This window comes from Platalea leucorodia (genome assembly GCF_965183815.1).
Source record: "Platalea leucorodia genome assembly, chromosome: 2".
Lineage (NCBI taxonomy): Eukaryota > Metazoa > Chordata > Aves > Pelecaniformes > Threskiornithidae > Platalea > Platalea leucorodia.
In genome coordinates this window covers 30,424,883-30,446,480 of record NC_138824.1, presented here as the reverse complement: position 1 = coordinate 30,446,480, position 21,598 = coordinate 30,424,883, and the positions used below count along the sequence as shown (strand labels likewise).

Genomic DNA, 21,598 nt, shown 5'->3' with positions numbered 1-21,598 from the left:
AAACCAGCAGTATGGAGAGAACACCAGCACTCCCCATCATCCATCAGAGGAAATACCAAACATGCTAAAGCTCAAACACAGGTAAATGAAGTGAGCAGACTTCACACCATGAATCTATACAGGACGTAGTTTCAGTGCTTAGAACACTACCTTAGCTTCACTGTTCTCAACCAGTTTGCATAGAAGCCTTCATTTAATTATTTTAGGTTGACATGAGAGTAAGGAAGGCTTGTCTTCCTGTCCGCTGCTTGATTAACCAACTCACTCAAGTAAACATGGACACAATTCTCCTTTGACATCTACAGGCGTGAACTATATTATTTTAAACAAAACAAAATTACAGTAAGAGGACGCTAGCGTTAGAGCATCTACCAGAGCTACACTTTCTTCTCCCCCTCATTATTTTGCTAAACCATTTGATTATTGTGACCATCTGAGCCTGCTGCAAAAGCTCAGTATGACAGGACTGGATTGCTGAGGAACGGGAGAACATTGGGTAGGTAGGGAAGGGACAAATGAAGAACCTGAAAAGTCATTGCATGTAACTCACTAGACGAGTCATTCAAGTTTTTTGTTATATTAGAATTTTATATTTGAATCATCTTTAAAACTGCATCAAATGCAAGGGCACTAAATAGCCTAAAAATGTTTTTCAATACTTCTTTCCCCATGATAACTCTGCATTTCAATGGAAAAAAGGTAGTTAGACAAGGCTGTCTTAGATTTCTGCTATAAAACCTCTTTTTCTTGATCATTCTGAATGTGCCAGACCAAAGTCCTTTACGGAACTTCCCACTAGTAACACCACCCCACCTCCCCCTAAAATCTAATCTTTTATTCCTACTTATCTTAAATTTTAAGGGCTACTCCATCACATGACAAATCAGTTAACTTGAGTGTCCATTAGCATCTTCTCCCCAAAATCCAGTATTGTATGTGCCAGATTTGAAATCTCAGCGATTTAACTGATGCAAGGCACAATTTACTTTTAAATTTGCTCCTTAATTACAATTTACTCCTACATTTTTTCATTTATCTATGTGATAATACTCTAGAATAGTTTCTATTGAGCAGAAAAATCAGACCAAATCTGAAGCTCCTTAGGGGACAACAATAACATTTGCCACCCACCATTCTTCTGGAAGCAAGGCAGATTTCAGAAAGACTATATGCCGTGTTCAACAGTTCAGCAGCTTAATATTTTTGGTTTAGAAAAAAAAAAAACAAATACAGTTCAGTCCCGGGCAAGGAATTACTATTCATTTCATCAATTTACTCTAAAACCTCCTCTAACAATGCTTTGACTAAAGACAGTTACTCAGAGTCATCCATCCATAAAGGCTCTACTGGGAAGACTCTAAGCTTCTTTCTAAAGGCAAATAACTCACTCAGCTTTTCAATTAGGGTTTTATCTTTGTTTCATACTTCCATTATTTCAGCCCCACTGATCCTACCCTATTACAATTCTGTTTCGATATTTTTTTTTACTAGTTTTTTTGCTTTTATCAAACTGATCTTCAAAATATTTGACTACTCCATTATGGTTTTACATTTGATGTACAAGACTCTCCCATCTTCTCCCCATTTAGAGAGCTACCACTCTTTAGAAAGATTCTTCAAAAGGTTATCAACTACGCCAACGTTTTTGCTGACTACTAGCATACATTTTCTGAGCTTTATATACTCTTCTTAAGGCAATCTCCGTACTACCTGGGTTTTACCCTTTTAGCTGTTCTTTTGTATTTCCTTTCAAACTTATTATACGTAGTTTCTCTTTCAAAGCAGCTCTGGTACATTTGCTTTTTTTCCTTCCTCCTTTAAAAGGCAGAATAGGCAGTACTCACCACTAAGTCCAGAGCTGCTTCTCCATTCACAGAGCAAGTAGTTGATAACCAGGGATATCACTTAACCTTAACTTCACAGAACTGATGAGTGCTATCTGGCCTCCACTGAACTAAGGGCTCCCAGTCTTGCAGAGTCTCCTGCTGGTGCAGCATCTTTAAAAATTCAGCATGTTGGGGTCACCAGGGTCATCCAAGAATCAGTAGTACAGCATTAGGGATAGAGTCTTCCTACAAGTACATGGGACTGAAGTTCCCAAAGAACCTGTGGTGCATTCTGGCAGTTAAACTTGGTTGCCATGGTCAGATCATGACCAGTGCTCTCAGCTGAAATTAATTCTAACCTGATGATACTAGTGTTCCACTTCATGTCCCCAACATACGAGATGACCATTATACATCAATATATTTAAGACCACGAATTCCACTTAACACATGTCAATTGTTGCAATTACAGACTGTACATGAAAAACACGTGTATGTGCAAATTTTATTCCCCAAAAAACAGACTTAAGTGATCCAGTTCATTTTTTGTCCTGACTTGGCATTTTGTAAAAAGTAGGTATTTAAAGCTTGTGTTTCAGATGAAGCATTTTAGAAATACAGCAGGTTATCAGCACCTTCCTACAGCCACAGAATAAACAAACATACTATAATCCAACAGCATACAAAAGAATCAGTCTTAAGCACTAAAGCCAGCCTCCCTTTAAGGAAGCATCACCACTGTAAGCAGAATACCACACTTTTACACGACCTGCAAGCCCCAGCAGGGAACTGATAGGCATTTACAAGGGATTTATACAGCAGTAGAGAGGTTAAACATTTTCCCCAGCTAACACAGGTCAGCTAAAACAGAGAGTAGAGACCAAATTATTCTGCAGCTTAACCCTATGGATTCATTACCAGCTTTCAGGCTGGGAGAACAACCATCTGCTAAAGTCTATATATCCAATACTAGTTGAAGCCTAGCAAGATGTTACCAATGGATCTAATACAGTGTTTGACATCCACAGCATCTGACTACTGTCACTTCTCAGCTTAATGTACTCAAAGAAGTAACTTCACGTCATGCTGAAACAGCACATCTCAAAACTAACCCCAAGACAAATCTGAACTGTTTCACTGAATAAAATCAGACTCCAAATCTCAGAAAGGGAAAACTGGGCACAGGCAAAATCCTACAAATCACAAAAACGATGACGGTTTATTCCTCCAGAATCTGAACTGTGAGACTGCTCCTAAACACAAGGGTATTAACGCACCCTACTCAAGGTGCAGAAAGTAAAAAATGAGTAACTATGAGCCAGCATGTACTATTAAGAAACAAGAACATTCAACACTTACCAAGTTGTGCTACAACATTACGTCTCAATTGTTACGCATGACTCAAGTCAGACTTAAGTTCATAAGGCTTTTGTAACAAGAGATTTCTTCTCCCCTGTTCACCATCTGTGAAGAACAATTACCTACCAGTGTGTTTGACACACTGACATAACCACAGTAATGCACCTAGTACTGTAAGTCTTGTAACAAGTCAAAAGGAGATGTTCAGCAGTATTTCTAGTTTCAAGTTTCCCGGCATTCTGTTATTTTATAAAATAAACCAGAAAAAACGCAGATGATCTACTAGATGCTGTTTGATAAATCAGTGTTCTCACTTCTACCCTGAATTTCTGGATACTCTTCCAAAGCCACATACAAAGCATTACATGCCAAGAATCCCTCCCTAACACCTTCCACTTGAAAGAAAAATAATCCCTCGTTCCCTCAAAGTATCAAAACTGAAATTAATTTCATATGCCAATACAGAAAAATCACTACACACATTAGGGCTGTTGTGTTAAGGGCTGCAAGGGAACCTTGTTTCACGGCGATACAAAACAAAAATGCTAAGCTGACAAAAGACAAGAGATTTAAGAGACACTAGACCTTGAAAACAGAGCAAGCCTCAAGTCACTGCCCAAAATCAGGCTTCGAAGAATGCCACAGTCCTTGTAAAACTGCCTTTGACACACTCAGTGGGCAGAAGTGACACAGAATACAGCCATCCTCAACAGATCAGCGTTTCAGCTCTGGTATCTCTCTTCCAACAAGAAGCTGACAAGAAACTCAAAGCTCAATTTCAGAGGCGCCAGTGGAGAAGGCAAACGTCTTCCAGATTTTTCAATTGATACTTGGTTTATGACAGAACAGACAACTGTACATAAAACTCTTGATATCAAAAAGCAAAGATAACCCTGTGAAATTCTGAATTATCAGCATAAGTAAGCCTTACTGCCAGCAAGTTCAAAGAATTATTTTTAAGTGACTAAATATTTGGGACCCTCTGGCTCAACCACACATACTTCACAAGTACTCTTTGTGAAACCCTGTACAAAGGTGCACAAGATGCTCACTACATGTTAAAGTGCAAGTATCGCTGCTGTAATACTATCATTGGATGTCTTAAGATGGCCCATGCACACCTTCCTGGCAAACAAAAAAAAAAAAAGATTACTTTGAAGTTTTCAATAGCATTGAGATTCTAAGGAGAGAATTAAGTCTTGCAAGCTTCTCTGGCTTCTTGAGCCTTTGTTTAACATAAAAAAACATTTAACTGCATAATACATTAAACTACCTGAAAGGGCAACTCATATAGCTTCTGTAAACTAAAAAAACTTCAAGGAATCCCAAAACCAATCAGCTGTACCTGTCTAATGTACATCAGAACAAGATAACATTTTCCAAAACCCTCTGTAGCAAACACATGATGTAGTGTGGGTTTTTTGGTTTTTTTTGTTTGGTTGGTTTTTTTGTTTATTTGTTTTGTTTTGGTTTTGTTTTGTTTTGTTGGGGGGGGGGGGGGGGGGGGGCATGGAACAGGACCAAAACCCAAACCCCTACCAAAACTATAAGAGACTACAAGAAGAAAATTCAGGCTAGTTCAAAAGGATAAAAATCACATCTGAGACAAAGCAGTCAGAACAGACCTTCTATTTATGAAAGAATGATTTAAAACATTGGTACTACTTTATGCAAGTTATATCTCATTCACAGTGAAATATTGGAACTAGTCTTGGGGTTTCTGTTAATTTGAAATTTTTACTTCATATCTAAAAATCAATCTTAATTGATTATAAGCACTTTAAAGTCCCTTAAGTATATCACTTTCAGAGACAAGAAATTCTGGATGCTTGGCAAGATTACTTCATCCCCAGTTACAGTACAAATCAGAAAACCGAAACTATTTAAATGTGTGAATGATACAACAAGTGAGAAGCTCAAGTCATTACATTCCCTTTGTTATGCTGGGATAAAGATTTCTTAAGTGAAATAAAAAAGTAAGTTTCATGTACCAGGTGTTTAATAACATACATTCTCTGTACAGAAAAAAAAATATCAAATGCCACAAGAGTAAGTGGTATGAATTTTAAACATTTTAACCATTTTTATCTATACCAATTGTGTCAGACAGAAGATTAAAGCATAATCATAATTTAATGACTAAAAATCTACCTACCATTGTAACAAGGAGATCTGGAGCTCAGTGTGGTGCTCACCCAGACTAGCCACCTCATTAAGTGGGATACCTGAGGAGTGTCGTCTTTTAATCAACACACTTACACCACTTCCATTGCAACAGGAGCAAGTCCAGAAAACATCAGAGATGGAGAGGCAGGAAAGAGATGTTTTTACGCCAGCCAGCACATCAATACTGCCAGCACGGCTGGCCTGCCAGCTGCCCCACAAGCAGCTAGCTGGCTACTCCTGCTCTCCTGCAGGCCGACCAGCATGCATCAGCCTCCAGCTAGCCCATGGAAGTGGGAAAGCCAGGCTCACCTTGACAAGTTGACCACCACACACCAATGTCAGTTTTGGCTATTCTGTGGATACAAAAGATACATTTTCAGGAACTTTGGCAAGATGCGCATTTAGTTGCTTTCGAAAGTTCAGCTCTTAAGTGGAAAAGAGAGAACAAATTCACTGACTGATTCTAATTTCTCTGCATCTACAAACTTCATTAAAAGATAACTGGTCATTTAAATTCTTTATTTCTGCTCTTGCGTCTCAATATTACAAGAACCGGTCTCAGAAAACCAGAAGATACATGCTTACAGGAAAGAGCTACCCTGAATACATAGCTGGGATAGTAAAGTAGCTTTATTGAACATACAGTGTACCCGAAGAGCTTAGCATTTGCAAGTCAATTCCAGACTACTTCCACCTGCCTAACTGAAAGAAAAAAACTGGCCCAGTTCCAACAGCTGGATTGGATTTAACTAATACCTCCCCTCTTGCATATGAGCATACCCTAGAGTATAATTTAAATACTTTACAACGTAGGTGTGGGTGCAATACCGTGAAAGGAGAAGGTGTTTGCACTGCCGAAGTAAACACTGCTCTTCCCTAGAAATCGCTTTACTAGCCTTTTTTCCTTATTCCTTCTCTGACACCTTTTAACGAGCATGAAATACTGCAATGCACATGAAAATGCAGAAGCCTCAGGAGCTGGGCTGGTTTGGGGCAGAAAAAAAAAAAGAATTCAAGTGCTTGTTTGTATACAATAGTTCAGATGATTACGGTTGTCAGATGTCTATCTTTGGTTAACATTAGAAGTTAAATATTCCATATTTGCACAGGAATATAATTTGTTAGCATGTGTAAAGTTGAGGCTTAGACTGATACTGTTCTGCTTGTTCTGGTACAGCTGGCTTCAGCCAAAACCAAAGAGACAAAGGGATACTGATCGCAGGTGATACTGCTGTTCTACCTGTTCACACTTTCAAAGTGCATGTAGCTTACTCCAAGAATTGCAAGCAAATTACAATACATGAAGGAAAAATTCTGGGACTACTAAATCAAAATTCTGGGACAGCATCACGTTGGTCTGCATGCAGCTACTTAATCACAACTAAAAGAACTAAAATCAATGACACTGTGCACACTGATCCCCTGTATTTCTTTTGGACATGCAAAAAGATTTTATATCCATGCCAAACTAAACCAAATGTTTAATCAAAATTAACCCTCCGTGCTAGGTTTATTCCTTTAGTTACAAGCATCATGGACTACTATCCAGCCTTTTTTTCCCCCCAGTGTATGTTCTAGGCAGACTCTTCTTTCCCACACCCAATTCCTAATTATCAAGAACTCCCGTAAAGCTCCAAATTGTCCTTCTCAGAAAAACAGTCATTTTTTTTCAGTCATATAGACTACAAAGTTAGAACAACTTCACCTCTGGCTTTGTTATCATAGCTCCATATTAAATTATGCTGACCCAGTTAGAAATGCAGGCAGGGGGCATGGATTCCACAGTACAAGCAACAGATCTACCAAAGCAGCCAAATACACTTACAATGTGCCTGTACCCTGACCTGAGACTCCAAGAGAGTTTTATTTCATTTGATTACTGTTTGACCTGAAAGGTATTTACTCCTCTCTTAGGGAAACATTCTATTATTTTGCAGAAAGTATTAGAACTTGGTTCAGATTCTCTGCGTGCTGCAGAACCTTACTACTATAAAGTTTCCTTTTGGCTTGTCACCTTTAACACAGTACTAGGTACATTAGGACCAGAGTGTAGTATTTACGCTACCGTATTTTATGCCATAAACTGTCTAGGACTCATGTTCCTCAGGGTTAATAAAAGGCCACTGAAGGAAAACTAGTTCTTTTGCAGTCAGAGCTGCCACTCTGTTTTTTGGTTTTTTGTGGGTTTTTGGGGTTTTTTTTGGGTTTGTTTGTTTGTTTGTTTTAATCCCCAGATTGGGGCCCCTAAAATGAATACCAGCTGCTTTTTGTTAGCCAGTCTGTGGCAAGATAATTTGAGTATCTGAACCTGGCTAGTCTCAGCAAACTGGATGCATGAGATATCCACTGCAACTCTTTTAGTTAGTGATGGGTAATGACTCACCGAAGTCAGACATGCATGCCAATATGGAAAGCCACAAGCCTCCAATTATTGTTGCTCATGGTGCTGACTCACCTGAAAGCCCTATGGAAGCAGACAAAGCTGCCCATCCACATTACCTACTTCTACTGCTCCAAAAGACCTTGGCCGAAAACCAATCGCTAAGTTTATTTCTTACCAGCTCTTTTGTAAGCATATTCTTTGAGGTCCCGATATCCTCTCTGCATTTGTTTCACCTGCATACTGAGCTACTACCAGCAAAGAAGTGAGATGTGAGCACTCATGTTTTAATTTCCATATACCAATTACCCAGTTTACAAGTACAGACATATCAACAATCCTCAGGAGACTGGACCTAAAGCAATTTAGTTGGCTGCATTCAACACAAATTGCACCAGTATTGAAGGAGACAAAGCAGTCCAGAATACAATCAACATGTTATCTGCTGTTTTAATATAGAATAAAAGAAGAGCTGGAGTTCTCTATTCAACATCAAAACTCAACTGGGGGAAGGAAGACAGAATTTAGTAATTTCCAGTTACTGCTATTATGTGAATCAAGGACATTATACCTAGTCAAAAGTTTTACAGCATTTCCATTCAGATGTAGATCTTAACACTGTTAATCACACCTTTACTGACATCAGACCAAAGACCACAATGCAGCCATATGGGCTCCACCTGAAGCCAAACTGAAGCTTCCAGGTAATCCCACAGCACCCCAAGCTAACTTGTCACTGCGCAACAGTTGGTCTGTGCACACCAAGAGGCAGGCAGCAAGGCTCACCAACTAATCCCAAGTATTCCTTTTGTCCTGTGGTCCTAACAGGGCAAGGAACCTGTCCGTGCAGTGTTCCAAAGAGCTGCGGCAATGCAGCCGCTGCTACCTCCACTTTGACAAGGGCCCACCCTGAAGGACTTAACTGTGGAGTTTGGTCATTTGTGCTACAGCCCAGAAGAAATTACTGGTCGAAGGATACCTGTATCAAGTCTTTCTTCTTTTCCTGTACTTTTTGGAAACAGAAGGGCATACTGTATTTTACAATGATGCCAGCTCTGCCTTATCTGAATACTGTGATATGCCAAATAAGCATGAGGAACAGTGGATAACCACGACAGCCTATTTACAAGTGATTCCTATTCACACTTTTTTTTAAAAGTTACACAATTAAGGCTTCTTGACACACTCTAAATACATACAAGGATTTGAAATTTGGTACAGTTTTATGTTACAGGAATCTGCTTTTGCCGGTACACAAATTTCTATTCAGATGTGTGAAAGCTAAAAAGATATTTGTTATTTTCCTGTATTGCATGAACAGTGTAGCAGATGCTTTAGAATCCCCTAGAAACAGAAGTTTATCCTGTCCTTGAGGGAGAACATGCGAAGCACCTACGTGACTCCTCCGTCTCTCCCAAGACATGACACCACCTCTGTCCTCTCCTAGAATTTCTAAGCGAGCATCCCTCCCATTCCCTTACTGAGGAGGGAAAGTACGCTGACCTGTCTATTCAAGAAGAACAGCTGATTGCCACTGCAAAAGAACAGGAGTCCCGTTCCTCTTCTATAGTCTAGAAGACCCCAATTCAGAGGTATAGGTTCAGTTTTTTCTAACAGATGTTAGCAGAAACCAAATCCACCACTTTTAATGCCATTGTTCACAGCCAAAATGTCATCTTCGCTTGTGTACAGTACATGAAAACAGAAAACAGCAGAGCAAAATTAAAATGACTGTTCATGGTAACTAGGTAAAAACATCAGACTAAAATTTTGATCTTCAGATCAGCATAAAGACTTAAATAAATTCTTTTTAATGTAAAAGCTTTTATAAAATTGTAGATAACCACTTTCAAGAATCTAATTACAAAATGAAGTGTTTGGTCAGAAAGGCCTCACAGACTTCTGGGGCAAATGCCACAGAAGACCAGACATTCTTAAGCTTGCCAAATATTTATACTAGTTTCCCCTAGGAAGAAAAAAAAAAAAAAGAAAAAAAAAGAAAAAAGAGAACTTACTAGGCTAAATACTAGCCAGATACCTTCTTGTGCAATCTATGTTTGAACAAAGACACTCCCTTTCCAGATACTTAAACAGTCTTCAACTGTAATATCAAAGTACCTCAGACAATCGTTCTATGATTCTATGATGTATTTATAAGCACCTCCCTGTGAAGTGAGGAAAAAAAGTCCTATTATTCCATCTATAAAATGGGAAACAATAATTGCAATTTGCATACATTCACAGGGTGCCATGAAAAAACAACAAATCAAGTCCCTAGAGAGCTAGTCTATATTCAACCACAGCAAGCTTTTTTGGTATAATATTACATGGCTCAAATGAAATCAGATTTTTTTTTTTCTATTTTTTGAAAGATATATTCAAAAGGGAAAAAAAAAGATTAAACATGTGCTAGCTGCCTAACTGAATCTATGAAGAGATCATTCTGCTCAAGATGCAAGAGAAAACAATAAACCCAGCTGACAACCCAGGAAGACGATGGAGCATTAGGAATTAGAAAATACACTCCGGCAACATCCCACGATCTTTTATGAACCCTGTCAGCAACCCTTCTGATTTAATCATTTCAGTATCATGAATTCTAGATGCTTCTACCTCACTTTTCAATGCAACATAAGCCCTGATTCCATGTTTCTGCCGTTTGAACGTTTTGGGTATCATACTTCTCTCCTTGAGGATACCTTCCGTTTCTCAAAATCCCAATTTATACATCCTTCCATAAAAAGGGTATCAGCTAGTCCTAAGAAGTCACTTACACCATCAAAAGTGGTCTGGTTTTGATGGACAAGAACCAATACAGAACTCCTTTGAACCTCACAGCTACAGGGCCACCAAAACACTGAGCACAGAGGTACAGTGGGCCATATCCCTATAAGCGATGGGCATGGGAAGAGGGTACTGCCAGATTCTGAACTGCCACTGGCAGCTCGTGATGCTCAAAGGCACCGTCACATTGATTGCCTGTGTCAGAGCTCCTTAAACGTCTCTTCTCGTCTGGAAGGTTGCTCTTCACTGCTGTTTGTTCAGCGTTATGAACAGTACCCATTAGCAGCCTATGTTCTTCTGGCACACCTGATGAACAGTGGTTAATAGGATCCTGCTGACTCTTAGCAGGGCGCTCTCATTTCAGGATTCTCTCTTCATGTGGAAAGCCTTCTATATCTGGCTGCAAGTCAGATTTTTGGTGCAGAGAAACCACTACCACTGACTTTGCATCTAACATTTGTGTGCATGAAAAGAAGCAAGAGAACCTGATGCCAAAAAGCTGCATGCAAAGACACTACCTGCTGGTTAGGGTGACCTTAGCTTACCTGAGAGAGAGGCACAATGTCTCTCTGCATAATTTCATCAACTTTCTGACTTACACTGTAGTTGACTAAGAAAAAGCAAGGACTAGGATGTTCCGAGAGCTGCAAACCTGAAACCTCACACTGCACATGGCCAGGAATCCCTTATTGCATCTCTGAAAACCTGGCCACGAGTCACCATAGCACCCTGTCTGACCACCTTCTAACCACCTGCTCCTCATACAGATGAGCTTTGACTATGTTCCACGCCAGCAAGTTTGCAATGGAGCTTGAGCACTCATTAAAATACATCTCCATCAAGGCTAACAAGTCAAACTGTGAGGAAGCCATTTCTCCAAGTTGATTTTGCAAATCAGCTTTTCTATCACTACCTCCAAAGTCCACCTGTTACTGAATCTGACAACAACCAAGGTTAAAACTGTGCAAGAAGGGATCCTCAGCTGGTCAGACATGATGGAGTATGAGGGAAATGAGTATCAGTAATAAGTGTTTGAATGGGGAAGATACTAATTTTGTCTCCTGTTCTGCAGCCATTCATACAGTATATATTTCTATTTTGTACTTGCTGTATTTATTAAACACACACACACAAAAAGTCAAGTTTAAAACTGACTATAACATTTGCTTAACCTGAGAAAGGAGACAAGTACCAGCTGACCCAGAAGAAATGATATGGAGCTTCCCCAGCAGATTTAATGGTGTCAATCTGACTGTGAAGGGATAACGATCCAACAGTTAAATATCACTAGACAAGGTATACCTTCTCCCCTTCACACTGACCTCTTTGAGCCAGCGCTGGTCTTCTCCAGACATGAAGAGCTGGCTCAGGAAGCTAAGGGAGCAGAAAATTAAAGAAACATGAAGAGCTTTGCAACTAATTCACTCCAAGGCACAGACAGTTCTGATGTAGGACTAACTTTTTGGAAGAAACCAGCTCTTTTGACTACCCATGTCAAATTTTGTGAAATGGAATGCAAAGCCCACAGCTTCTGCTATTACAGAAGTAATGAGGAATACCAATTCACTATCAGAGTTTCACAGTGCTGGGTATTTTGGAAACAATTGATAGACTCTATTCTTGGAAAACATATAGGTTTTACATGTCTTTTTCATTTCAAGTCAGTTCACTTGGCAATTTGTCTTTACTACTTGATGACACGCCCCATCAGCTTCAACCAGTTCATTGCCTCTTCTAGCCTAATCTTATAAATTAGATGCCTCATTCCACTTCCAATCCCACAATAAATACAAATCTGATCACTCACTTGTAGCTGGTACATCCTCCTAATCGCTGTCTTTTCAGATAACACAGTTTTAGAGGACAAAACGTCCTGCTTGGATTTGTGCTGGAACTGCATAAATATTATGAAAGCTTCAAAGAACTTATGTAAAAATAGTTAGAGAGCTCTTAAAACTAGTATGATAGTTATGCTGCTATCAACTTTGACCAGATTTTGACAGTTTACAACTTAAAAATCAATCCTCTAATAGAAGCAGCTTTAGAGATACCAGAGCAACTGCTGTAGTGTTAGAAATACACAAGAATGAAGAAAAACAAATTCTGTAATTACAGGAAGATTAGCTAAGGCTTGGTATATCACAAAAACAGCAATAATTGGGCCTCAATACAGCAAGCAGAGATCCCAATCAGCTTATGAAGATTATGTTCATCATGAGATGCCATCTCCAAATTGTTTTCTCCACAGGTATTTCTAGAATAAACAATGACTTCCTAAGGTATCTGTGTCTTTAAACATTCTAAAATGCAATGCATTCAATCGATTCTGAACCTCACAAGGAAAATATAAGACAGTATATGTAAGTGGACTTATTAGGTGTTTGTTTTCTGCCAAGAGTCACAAACATTTCACAGCATTGTACTATTTACTTGCAGACTAACTGAAGTTTGGAGAATTCTGTAGCAATAGCAACCGAGGAGGCTTCCCACATCTACCTCGTACTACCTACCCATGTAATTCTTTCCAAGGTACAAACATGTACACCTGTGTTCTCCCAAGAGTATACTGGCCTGAAAGGGTGATAAAGAAGCTGCAGGAGTCAGAGCTTAGAAACTCTGCACGAGAGTACTTGATCTTATATTAAATCCAGTTCCCAACAGGAAGCTACCTGCCACCTGTGTTTTCACTTAAACTACTGAGATTCACAGAGCCAGTGAGGCTAACAAGAGAGCAGGTCCACAGTACCCTAAGCCAACCTAAATCAGCTGTTACAGCCTTATTGCCTCCCATCTCTTCTTTTGCAAGTATCAGTTCCTGTGCCAGCAAAGCGAAAGGCAGAAAGCTGATCAATTTGTAAAAGTGAGCTCCTGAAAGAATCTGGGTTGTTGTAAAGTAGCTGGGAGCAAAGGGCTTTCTGGGATTGCTACAAGCCTGATTTGTTTCATGCAGTGTTTGAGAGGAATACAGGGAGACAGCCAAAACACTAGTCAGTGCACAAAACAGCATCAAGAAATGAGCTGGTAGCAGCATATCTGCTCATTCGTTAACACTGCGCAGCTATGGTACCTCCACTGCAATAAGCCTTTGACATTTGACGGGAACATGGCTTTAAGTCAACCTGTATCTGACTGTACAGATTTGGCCTCCCCAGAATGATATTCCTCTGCTTGCAAAAAAATTCATGGCAGCATGACAGAAAAATGTGAATAAATTCAAGAATCCTCAAGAACTAGATCCACACTGTTAGCGAAGCAGCAACAGTAAATACACTGAAGCTGCCAGAGCTGATGATGGACATCTGGGCTAAGCCCAGTTTCTTCCTCTGCCTCATCTGGGGTCAGGATGCTGAAGGTACAGAATAAAAATGGATCCTTCAAAGTCCCTGGACCCAAAGGTGATACAACTGCCCCAAAAAAACTGTAACTGGGGAAAAGACATCAGTGGCCAGGACCTCTGAAGCTTAAAATCAAATAGAGCAGCAGTAGGCGAAAGATGACCGAGTCGCTATGTCTCCTTTTGGTAAATAGCCTTCAACAGATTTCAGGAGGTTAATCCTATGGCCTAAGCAACAGAAGTTCAAAGACTTGTATTCTTTTGACTTATGATTAGGGGTATGACAAGTATACAAAAAGGAAATTTTAATCCCAGTCATTGAAGTGTCTTTACAGAAAGTTACTTAGATGATAATGCACTAACTCCTCTCTAGTTATTGTTTTTTTTTTTAAATGAGTGCACATGGAGCTTTACTTTTGATGCAGTATGCACTTTGCTAATTACATGCCCACATAGCCTCATTGCACCACACACAAAACCAACAGTAAGTCATGCAGACAGCCCGACAAATTATAACATCTCTGCTCATCAAGAATTTTTCCTCAGTTTTAGTCAGGGATGCTGCTAGTCCTGACAAAAAGAAATGAACTGAATTGTTTGATCTGTCACCTTAAACATCAGAACAGTGAGCCAACATATAGGTCCCTCCTACTGCAATAAACGCTTGTGGTCCGAGAAGCTGGAGAAGTAAAAAAGTCTAAGAAGGATGTTACTAGGCAGAGAATGAAGCTGGAGAACTGCAAACAGAAAAATCAGAAGGTTCAAATTAGGTTTTCTAAAAGCTAGGTTAGCTTAGATGTCAATGTAAACAAATAAATGCAGCTGTTACAAGGGGTATTACAAATTAAGTGATTGCAACTGTCTAATCTTGTCCTGTAAAGCTTTAATTCTAGTGGAATAATCAGTGCCATACATTTAGAAGAAACCCACTGAGACTTAAGACTACATGCCTATGATTGACACAGGAAAGCTTTCTCTTCATATATGGGACAATTTTAAAAGCCCTTTCACATCTCTGAAGAATATAAAATTGAGAGGGTTGTGAGGAGAAACTGTTCTGGCAGTCGTTTGTCCAGATGAAGCCACTAGTGTCTTGGCTTCTTATCGGTCAGCTTTGCAGGTTCAGGTTAGCTGTCTACTGCTAATCACATGTCAGTACCTATAAAAATAGAAGAGTCTCACTAATAAAAGCAAGAACACAAACTCGTATGAAGTGAGTAACACTTTGTTTCTGGCATTTGATTTCACTATTATCCCTTTTGGGGGCTAAAGACTTTTTGGAAGTACTAATACTTCAAAATCAGAATTCCAGTTCTATATACACATCTCTACCTCCTTAACAGAGGAAGCAAACAAAAAGGTAAGAAACTTCCACCCAAACCTGAAACTAGGAAAAGTAGAGTGAACCTATGCAGGTCAAGGATTCAGAAGCTTTGACTTCTGCTCAACAGATCAGTTTCTTTGCTCTTAGCAAAGGAGCACAGTGAGAAGTTGCATGGGGTACTGAGGTCTGTCTTAAGATAAAACAAAAGTACTTACTCATCTTTTGTTTCCCTTAAAGTTGCATTAACAAAAAGCAAAGACAATTATATGGCCTAGCAAACCCAGTAATAAAATATGAGTTAACTACAAATTAAAGGAGTAAGTATTTTGGTCTGCCAGAAGAGTCTGTACCCAGAGGGGATCAATAATAACTCATCAGTATTTATTAAAAGCCAAAGGAAGATGACTAAAGAATGTATTCAAGCCTGATGAGTTCAAAGGCACTGACTGTCTCCAGGCAGAAGGTGACTCAAACGTCACTGTTTTCAAACTGAACTTGAGAGCGTACAGCTTTGAACATTTTAGAGTTTCCAAAGGATAGAATCTAGATATCAGACCATGATTTATTACTCCATCATCCTAACCACTTATTTTCTCATTGGTGGAATTTGACATAATGTGTAGATGCAGATCAATACCAACGATAGCACTGATGCCTCCTGGTTTCCGAAGTTAAGTACAGAAAATTGGAGGCAGGATCTCTATGTAAAACTCCTTATTGAAGCACAGGGACCAAAACAAGTGTATTTAACTGCTGACAGTTGGGAATTACATACCATGTTTGATTTAGAAAAGAAACATTTTGTGGAGAACTGATAACTTTCACTAAATACAGACAAACTGTCCAATCAGCAGGTCAGTCTGTGTAGCAGTATCTCAAGAAAAGCACAGTAAGTAATGGCAATCATATAGCACTGCTGTGCTCCTTCATTTTCCACTACAAACTTAACTCGCATTGTTTCACTTCTAGAGACTTAAGTTAAATACAGTTTACTTAGAAGGGTACTTCTAACATGAACTTTTAATTAAGTACCATGAGCAGAAAAGAGTCAAAAAGGAGGTGTAGTAGAAAATTTCAGACATTTAATACAAATTAAGTTGTTTTGAAAGACGCTGACACATTTCTAATCTTTTACAGTCCTTTAAATGAATCTACATTTCATTTTAGAGTATCTCCATGGGTAGACAATTTTTACATACTTCTGTGTTTCATCTGTTTGTTGCCCTCAAAAGAAAGACGCTTCTTAGATTTTAACCCTTTTCAAAAGCATGGATGAAAGCTTTAACCACATTAACATTATTGGAGCTATCTGCCAAACGGTCTTAGGCTCAGCCACAAAAGGAAGTCAGTCAGCACACTGGAGGATAACCCTAGAGGATACACTTCCCCGTAACAGCAAATACCCTATTCCAAAATAATTACTCCCCTTCAGGAAGAAACGAGAGCTAAACTACCTTAGCTGGTCTGGTATAACTAATTTCAGTAAAGCTTAGGCAGTCAATCTCCCTCTTCCCCCCCATAGAGGCAGATATTTAATTCCCCTAGTCTCGGGCATGCTATAATATAAGCAAGTATGGATGACAGATCAGTTCACACTAGGCATGAACATACCTAACCTTTCCCTGTTTAGCACTCTGATGGATTCAGGCCAGTGACTGAGAAAGCAGCAACAAAGCCAGTAACCAACACGGGGAGATGAGACAAGGAGAAAATGAATGAGGAGCAGCAGGAAGAGTCTCACTGGATGAGAAGGGGAAAAAGAAACCCACCACGCCTCCTCCTTACCCTGAAAAGCAACTGCTAAACAGAAGGATGGGCAATTTTTAGTTACTTTCTAACATTTACTAATGTTAGCCAGAAGTGTTGAAGTTATCATACTCCTTATATACAATATTTTCTGTGAGAAAGATTCATTGTCACCAAGTTCAACAAAAATTAAGATAAAGATTAGTTTACACCGTGAATGTCATCTTAAAGACACTGCTGCTGCTAAGCCTGACCTGCATAAAATTGTCTCCACCCAAACAATAGCAGCAGAGGTGTGAATTCTGCTAAAACGCAAAATATGCTTTCAAAGGACTAAAATTCCAGCCCTACTGATCACAGAAGTGAAATTAAGTGATAGTGTCAACAGAAGCATGGAAAACACCCTCGGGTGAAGTCAAAGTAATCTGACTCATATTTAGGTTTTCACCCTAGCGAATCCTAATCCGATTTCAATCCTACTCTGATTTCAGAACAACTCCCTCCTCCTTCCTTTCCTATTACAGAAACTTAAACACAAGATTTGGGATTTCCTCCCTTTTCGATTGCGACTAGCATGGAAGATGTCTCCGGGAACGACACACAGATTCAGAAGACCTTCAGAATACCTCCAGGGAATAAGCTTCTAATCACCCAGCATCTCTCAAATTCGGGGGAGTAAGCTACTAGCACATAAGCCTTAATAAGCACCACGCTCCTTCTCGATTCAGATGGAGACGCCCAGCAGACGCTTACTTGTGTGCCTACCAGCATTTTCAAAAAAGAAGAGAAAAAAAAAAAAAAAGGTTGATTTAAGGCAGCGCAGGGAGGAAAATGGCCCAGCACAGTACACTGCAAAAAGGCTGATCAGCCTGGGAGCGGCCCCTGCCAGCAGCACAGGCCTCCCTGCGCGGCAGCGGCACGGCGGGGCAGGGGAGGACGGGCAGGGCAGCCCCTCGCCCCGGCGGAAGGGCTACTACCGCCCGGCGGGGCTGGCACAAAAGGCGGCCGGCACCATTGTCCACCCCATCCGCGCCCCGATCCCGCCGAGCACGGGGGCGGGCCGGGAGGCAGCCGGGCCGGGGGAAAGGGCCGCTGCGGGGGGGGGGGGGGGGGGGCGGGGTGCATCCTGCCGGCCCTGCCCGGCCACAGCCGCCGGCGCGGGGCCCACCGGGCCCTCCCGCACCCCGCCAAGCCGCGGAGGGGAGAAAGCGGCGGAGGGGGGCGCGGCGGGGCCCGCCCGCCCGCCGGGGCCGCGCTCGGCCCGGCCGCGCCAACCCTTCCCCCCGCCGCCGCCGCCGCCTCCTCCGCCCCCCGCCGGCCGCGCCCGCATGACGGAGGAGAAAAAACCCCCGCGGGCGTTTTCCCCGCCGCCGCCCGCCCGCCCCGGGCGGCCGCTCCCCGCCTCCTTCCCGCCGCCCGCCGGCGGCGCCGCGAGCGCGGCCAGGCCCCGGCGCCGGCCCCGGCCCCTCCTCTCGCGCCCGCCGGAGGCGGAGGCCGGGCCCGGCCGGGGCCCCCGCTGGCCCCGCACCTACCTCCACGTCGCGGCCCTTGTTCTTGAAGCTCTTGATGCGGTGGTTCTCCAGGCCGGCGGCAGCGGCGGCGGCGTTCTCGGCCATGGCGGCGGCGGCGGCTCCCGGCGGCGGCGGCTCCCAGCTCCTGCGAGGCGGCTCCGGCGGCTCCCGGCGGCTCGCGCGAGGGGAGGGCGGGGGGGGAGGAGAGGGGGCGGGGGGAAGCGGGACGCTCCGTGACGAGCGCGAGGAGGGGGGGGCGCGAGCGCGCGCGCCGTTGCTGAGTGACGGGGAGAGCGGTCGCCGGCGCACGTGACACGGCGGGCGGGCTCCGCCAATGGCAGCGCTGCCCTCCCGCCTCGCCCCGCCCCGCGCCCCGAGCGGAGGGAGCCCCCGCGGTGCATTCTGGGGGGTGTAGGCCCGGCGGGCGGCGGCCTCGCACGTGGAGCGGGCGGGAGCGCGCCCTGCAGGGCGGGCGGGGGGGGCGCCGCTCCCACGCCTCGGCCCGGGGCTGCGCGGGTCCGGTTTGGGCGCGGTTCCAGCTCGATGCTGAAGGCTGTGGGGCGCCGGGAAACGCCGAGGGCGGCGGGGAGGGCCGCATACGCTCCTCCGTGGCCTCGCGCTTCTGAGGGGGCCCGGGTGCCTACCTGCCCCGTCGGGATCAACCCTGACAGGGGAGCTGCGGCGGGCTCAGGGCCGCCCCGACCTCCGGGAAGCTCCCTGAGCCCCTGCGCCCTTGTTAGCTGCGGTTTTGTCCCCCAAATGCACTGTGGGGTGACCTCCCCAGCGTGGCTCACCCGCAAAGCTGGCCTTGGGCGGCTCTGCCAGCCCAGGGCCTGTCGGGGGTCCGCTCCACACCTCCCTCTGCTCCCCACGACCGCACTAACGTCACTGTATGTCGCCTGGGGAATGCTGCCCAACAAGCATCTAGCAAATCCAGATGTTTTGGGAAGCCCCGAGTCTCCTTCAGCTCCCACGCCATGCAAGCGAGCCCTACGTGGAAAGCAAATCCAGCGCTTTGCAAACACGCCCTTCGTACCACGCGTGCACATGGCGGCTGCATGCCTCTGGGGGTGTTGTATCTGCCGTAACGCAGAGCACAAATGGTCTCTGCAGATCCAACAAATTGTCCCCAAACTGTCAAAATGACCGCAACCCCCCCAAGTCATTAGTGCAGCGGCGTGGTAATTGTATACGTTGCAAACAGAACCAGGACCTCCAGGCCAACAGTAGCCTGGGCACAGCAGGCTGGGTCAAATACAGCACCTTGAAGTCACACCCAGTATTTGCAGGCTGGAAAAGAGGATGTGCAGGGGTGATGTAAGGTAACTGTAGACAATGGTAAACAGTGATCTAACACCTTCCATAAAGCACAGTATTATTTATTTGGCAGAAAATCATCCAAGAAAACCAAAATCAAAAATAACAAAAACATGTAACGTTCATATCTAGCTCATCTTATACCACATCAGGTTCTGCAACAGACCCTTGTAGCTATATATAAGCTTTTCACAGACCTCTTTCAGAGTCTCTCCCTCTAATTGACAGCTCGGCTTTTTAATTGCTTTCCCCCAGCCCTTTTTTGTATCATTCAAATGACTGTAACTTGTAACTCACAGTTCTGGCAAAATAAAGCTTGCAGCCTGATGGAGATGAATAAAAATCTGGAAGACTAATGCTCTTTGCTGTCGTTCAGCTGCGTGCCAAATGTTCTTATCTGAGGGATCAATGTAGCATTTCCATCCCTCTCGTATCCAAGTAGTTTCGGCTCCCTATGCGCATTCCTCCGTGCCTTTTCCCAATGGCTTTGTCTGGGCGTGCTGCACCATTATTGCTAGCAATGGAAGAGAAGGAGCCAGAGACAGGCGAAGCCCAAATGGCATGACCGATGTACCAGCATTTGTCAAGATCACTAATGTCAGAGATGGCTTCTAGGCTCTGACACTTGCTCTTTTGAAGGGGAATTGGATCCAGCTGTCCGGCTGTCTTCAAGAGAGCTGCTAAAGCAGATTCAGAAGCTGAAAACTTTGTTTTACCCACCAAGGAAGGTGGCCACAACTGCCAGCTGTGGCTTACTCAGGCCTGCTAGGGCATCAGGGCAATGCTGATCCTGTCTCTGCCAGGCAGGGGTGTTGCAGTTATCCTCTGGAGGAGCTGCTCACCATTACCACGAACAAAAGAGCTTTGTTCAGCTCCATCCAGGGTAATCTGTGAGGTAAAAGGAAAACTTGCCAATAAAAAATGGAGTGTCTCCAGACTGGGACAACTCAATTTACCAATCCATAAATCTACACCCATTCCACTAGATAGGATTTATAGATACAATGGTGGTGATGTCTTTTCTTTCCCATTTTTTTCCTATCCATGGTATAAGCCTTTCAGAGTTTCTATAGTACATTTCATTAGTCTTAGTAGACACTCAGGAATTGAACGCCTCTTAGACAGAGCTACATGGAAGGTTGATTAGTTTTACTGCCTGAATAAAGCTTCTTGGTGGAGCCCTTGACTAGATAATTAAACTTGCATGTATTCAGAGAGAAAACATTTTGATGTAGTTCAGCAAATACTAGTTTTTAGCACTGTAATTAACAAACACTACTAAAATATAAGGAATTAGTACTTTTCTACTTTGAAAGCTGAACGAACCATGTGGTTCAGGGTGGCCATTCTTCCTCATCATATGAGCTTCATATCAATGTGTTCTTGTCACCAAGACCTGCAAGATATATGTCAGGACTGTGAGCACACTAATACTAATATATTATAATAAACTGGCCCTGAGCATCCTCCCCACACTCCATTTCAGCCCCCTGGGGCTGTCAGTCCCTGCCTCAGTGACGCTGCAGCAGTGCCGGTCTCCAACGCCACCGCAGCCCTAGCCCTGATGTGCAGGTTGATGTCCTGTCTGGGCTGAAATGGGGCTCCTGGGAGGTGGGAAGGGATGAAGGGGAGGAAAAGAGTCTGGTTAGGGCCAGCGAGTTCTGTGGGTGCCTTCAGTGCCCTGACAACATAAACTTCATCACTTAAAGAGCTATGGGGAAGAAAGATCTTTCAAAATTCAAAGGTGTGGGACAATAACAACTCTTCAGGTGTCCCATTGCTGAACAGAGTTGAGCTGTGCTTGTTTCTGGGATGACCTGTTGGCTTCAGCAAAACAAAATTAACCCAGCA

The 21,598-nt window shown here is 43.0% G+C and overlaps 1 protein-coding gene across 1 annotated transcript in view; it reads right to left on the bottom strand.

The window, feature by feature from the left end:
- KPNA3 (karyopherin subunit alpha 3) overlaps window positions 1-18,597 on the bottom strand; it is a 52,666-nt gene extending 34,069 nt beyond the window's left edge. Inside the window, exon 1 of the mRNA XM_082304087.1 lies at window positions 18,452-18,597. Coding sequence (XP_082160213.1) covers window positions 18,452-18,535 — 84 coding nt within the window. The 5' untranslated portion in view covers window positions 18,536-18,597. The remainder of the gene's footprint in view (window positions 1-18,451) is intronic.
- Window positions 18,598-21,598: the final 3,001 nt, after the last annotated feature.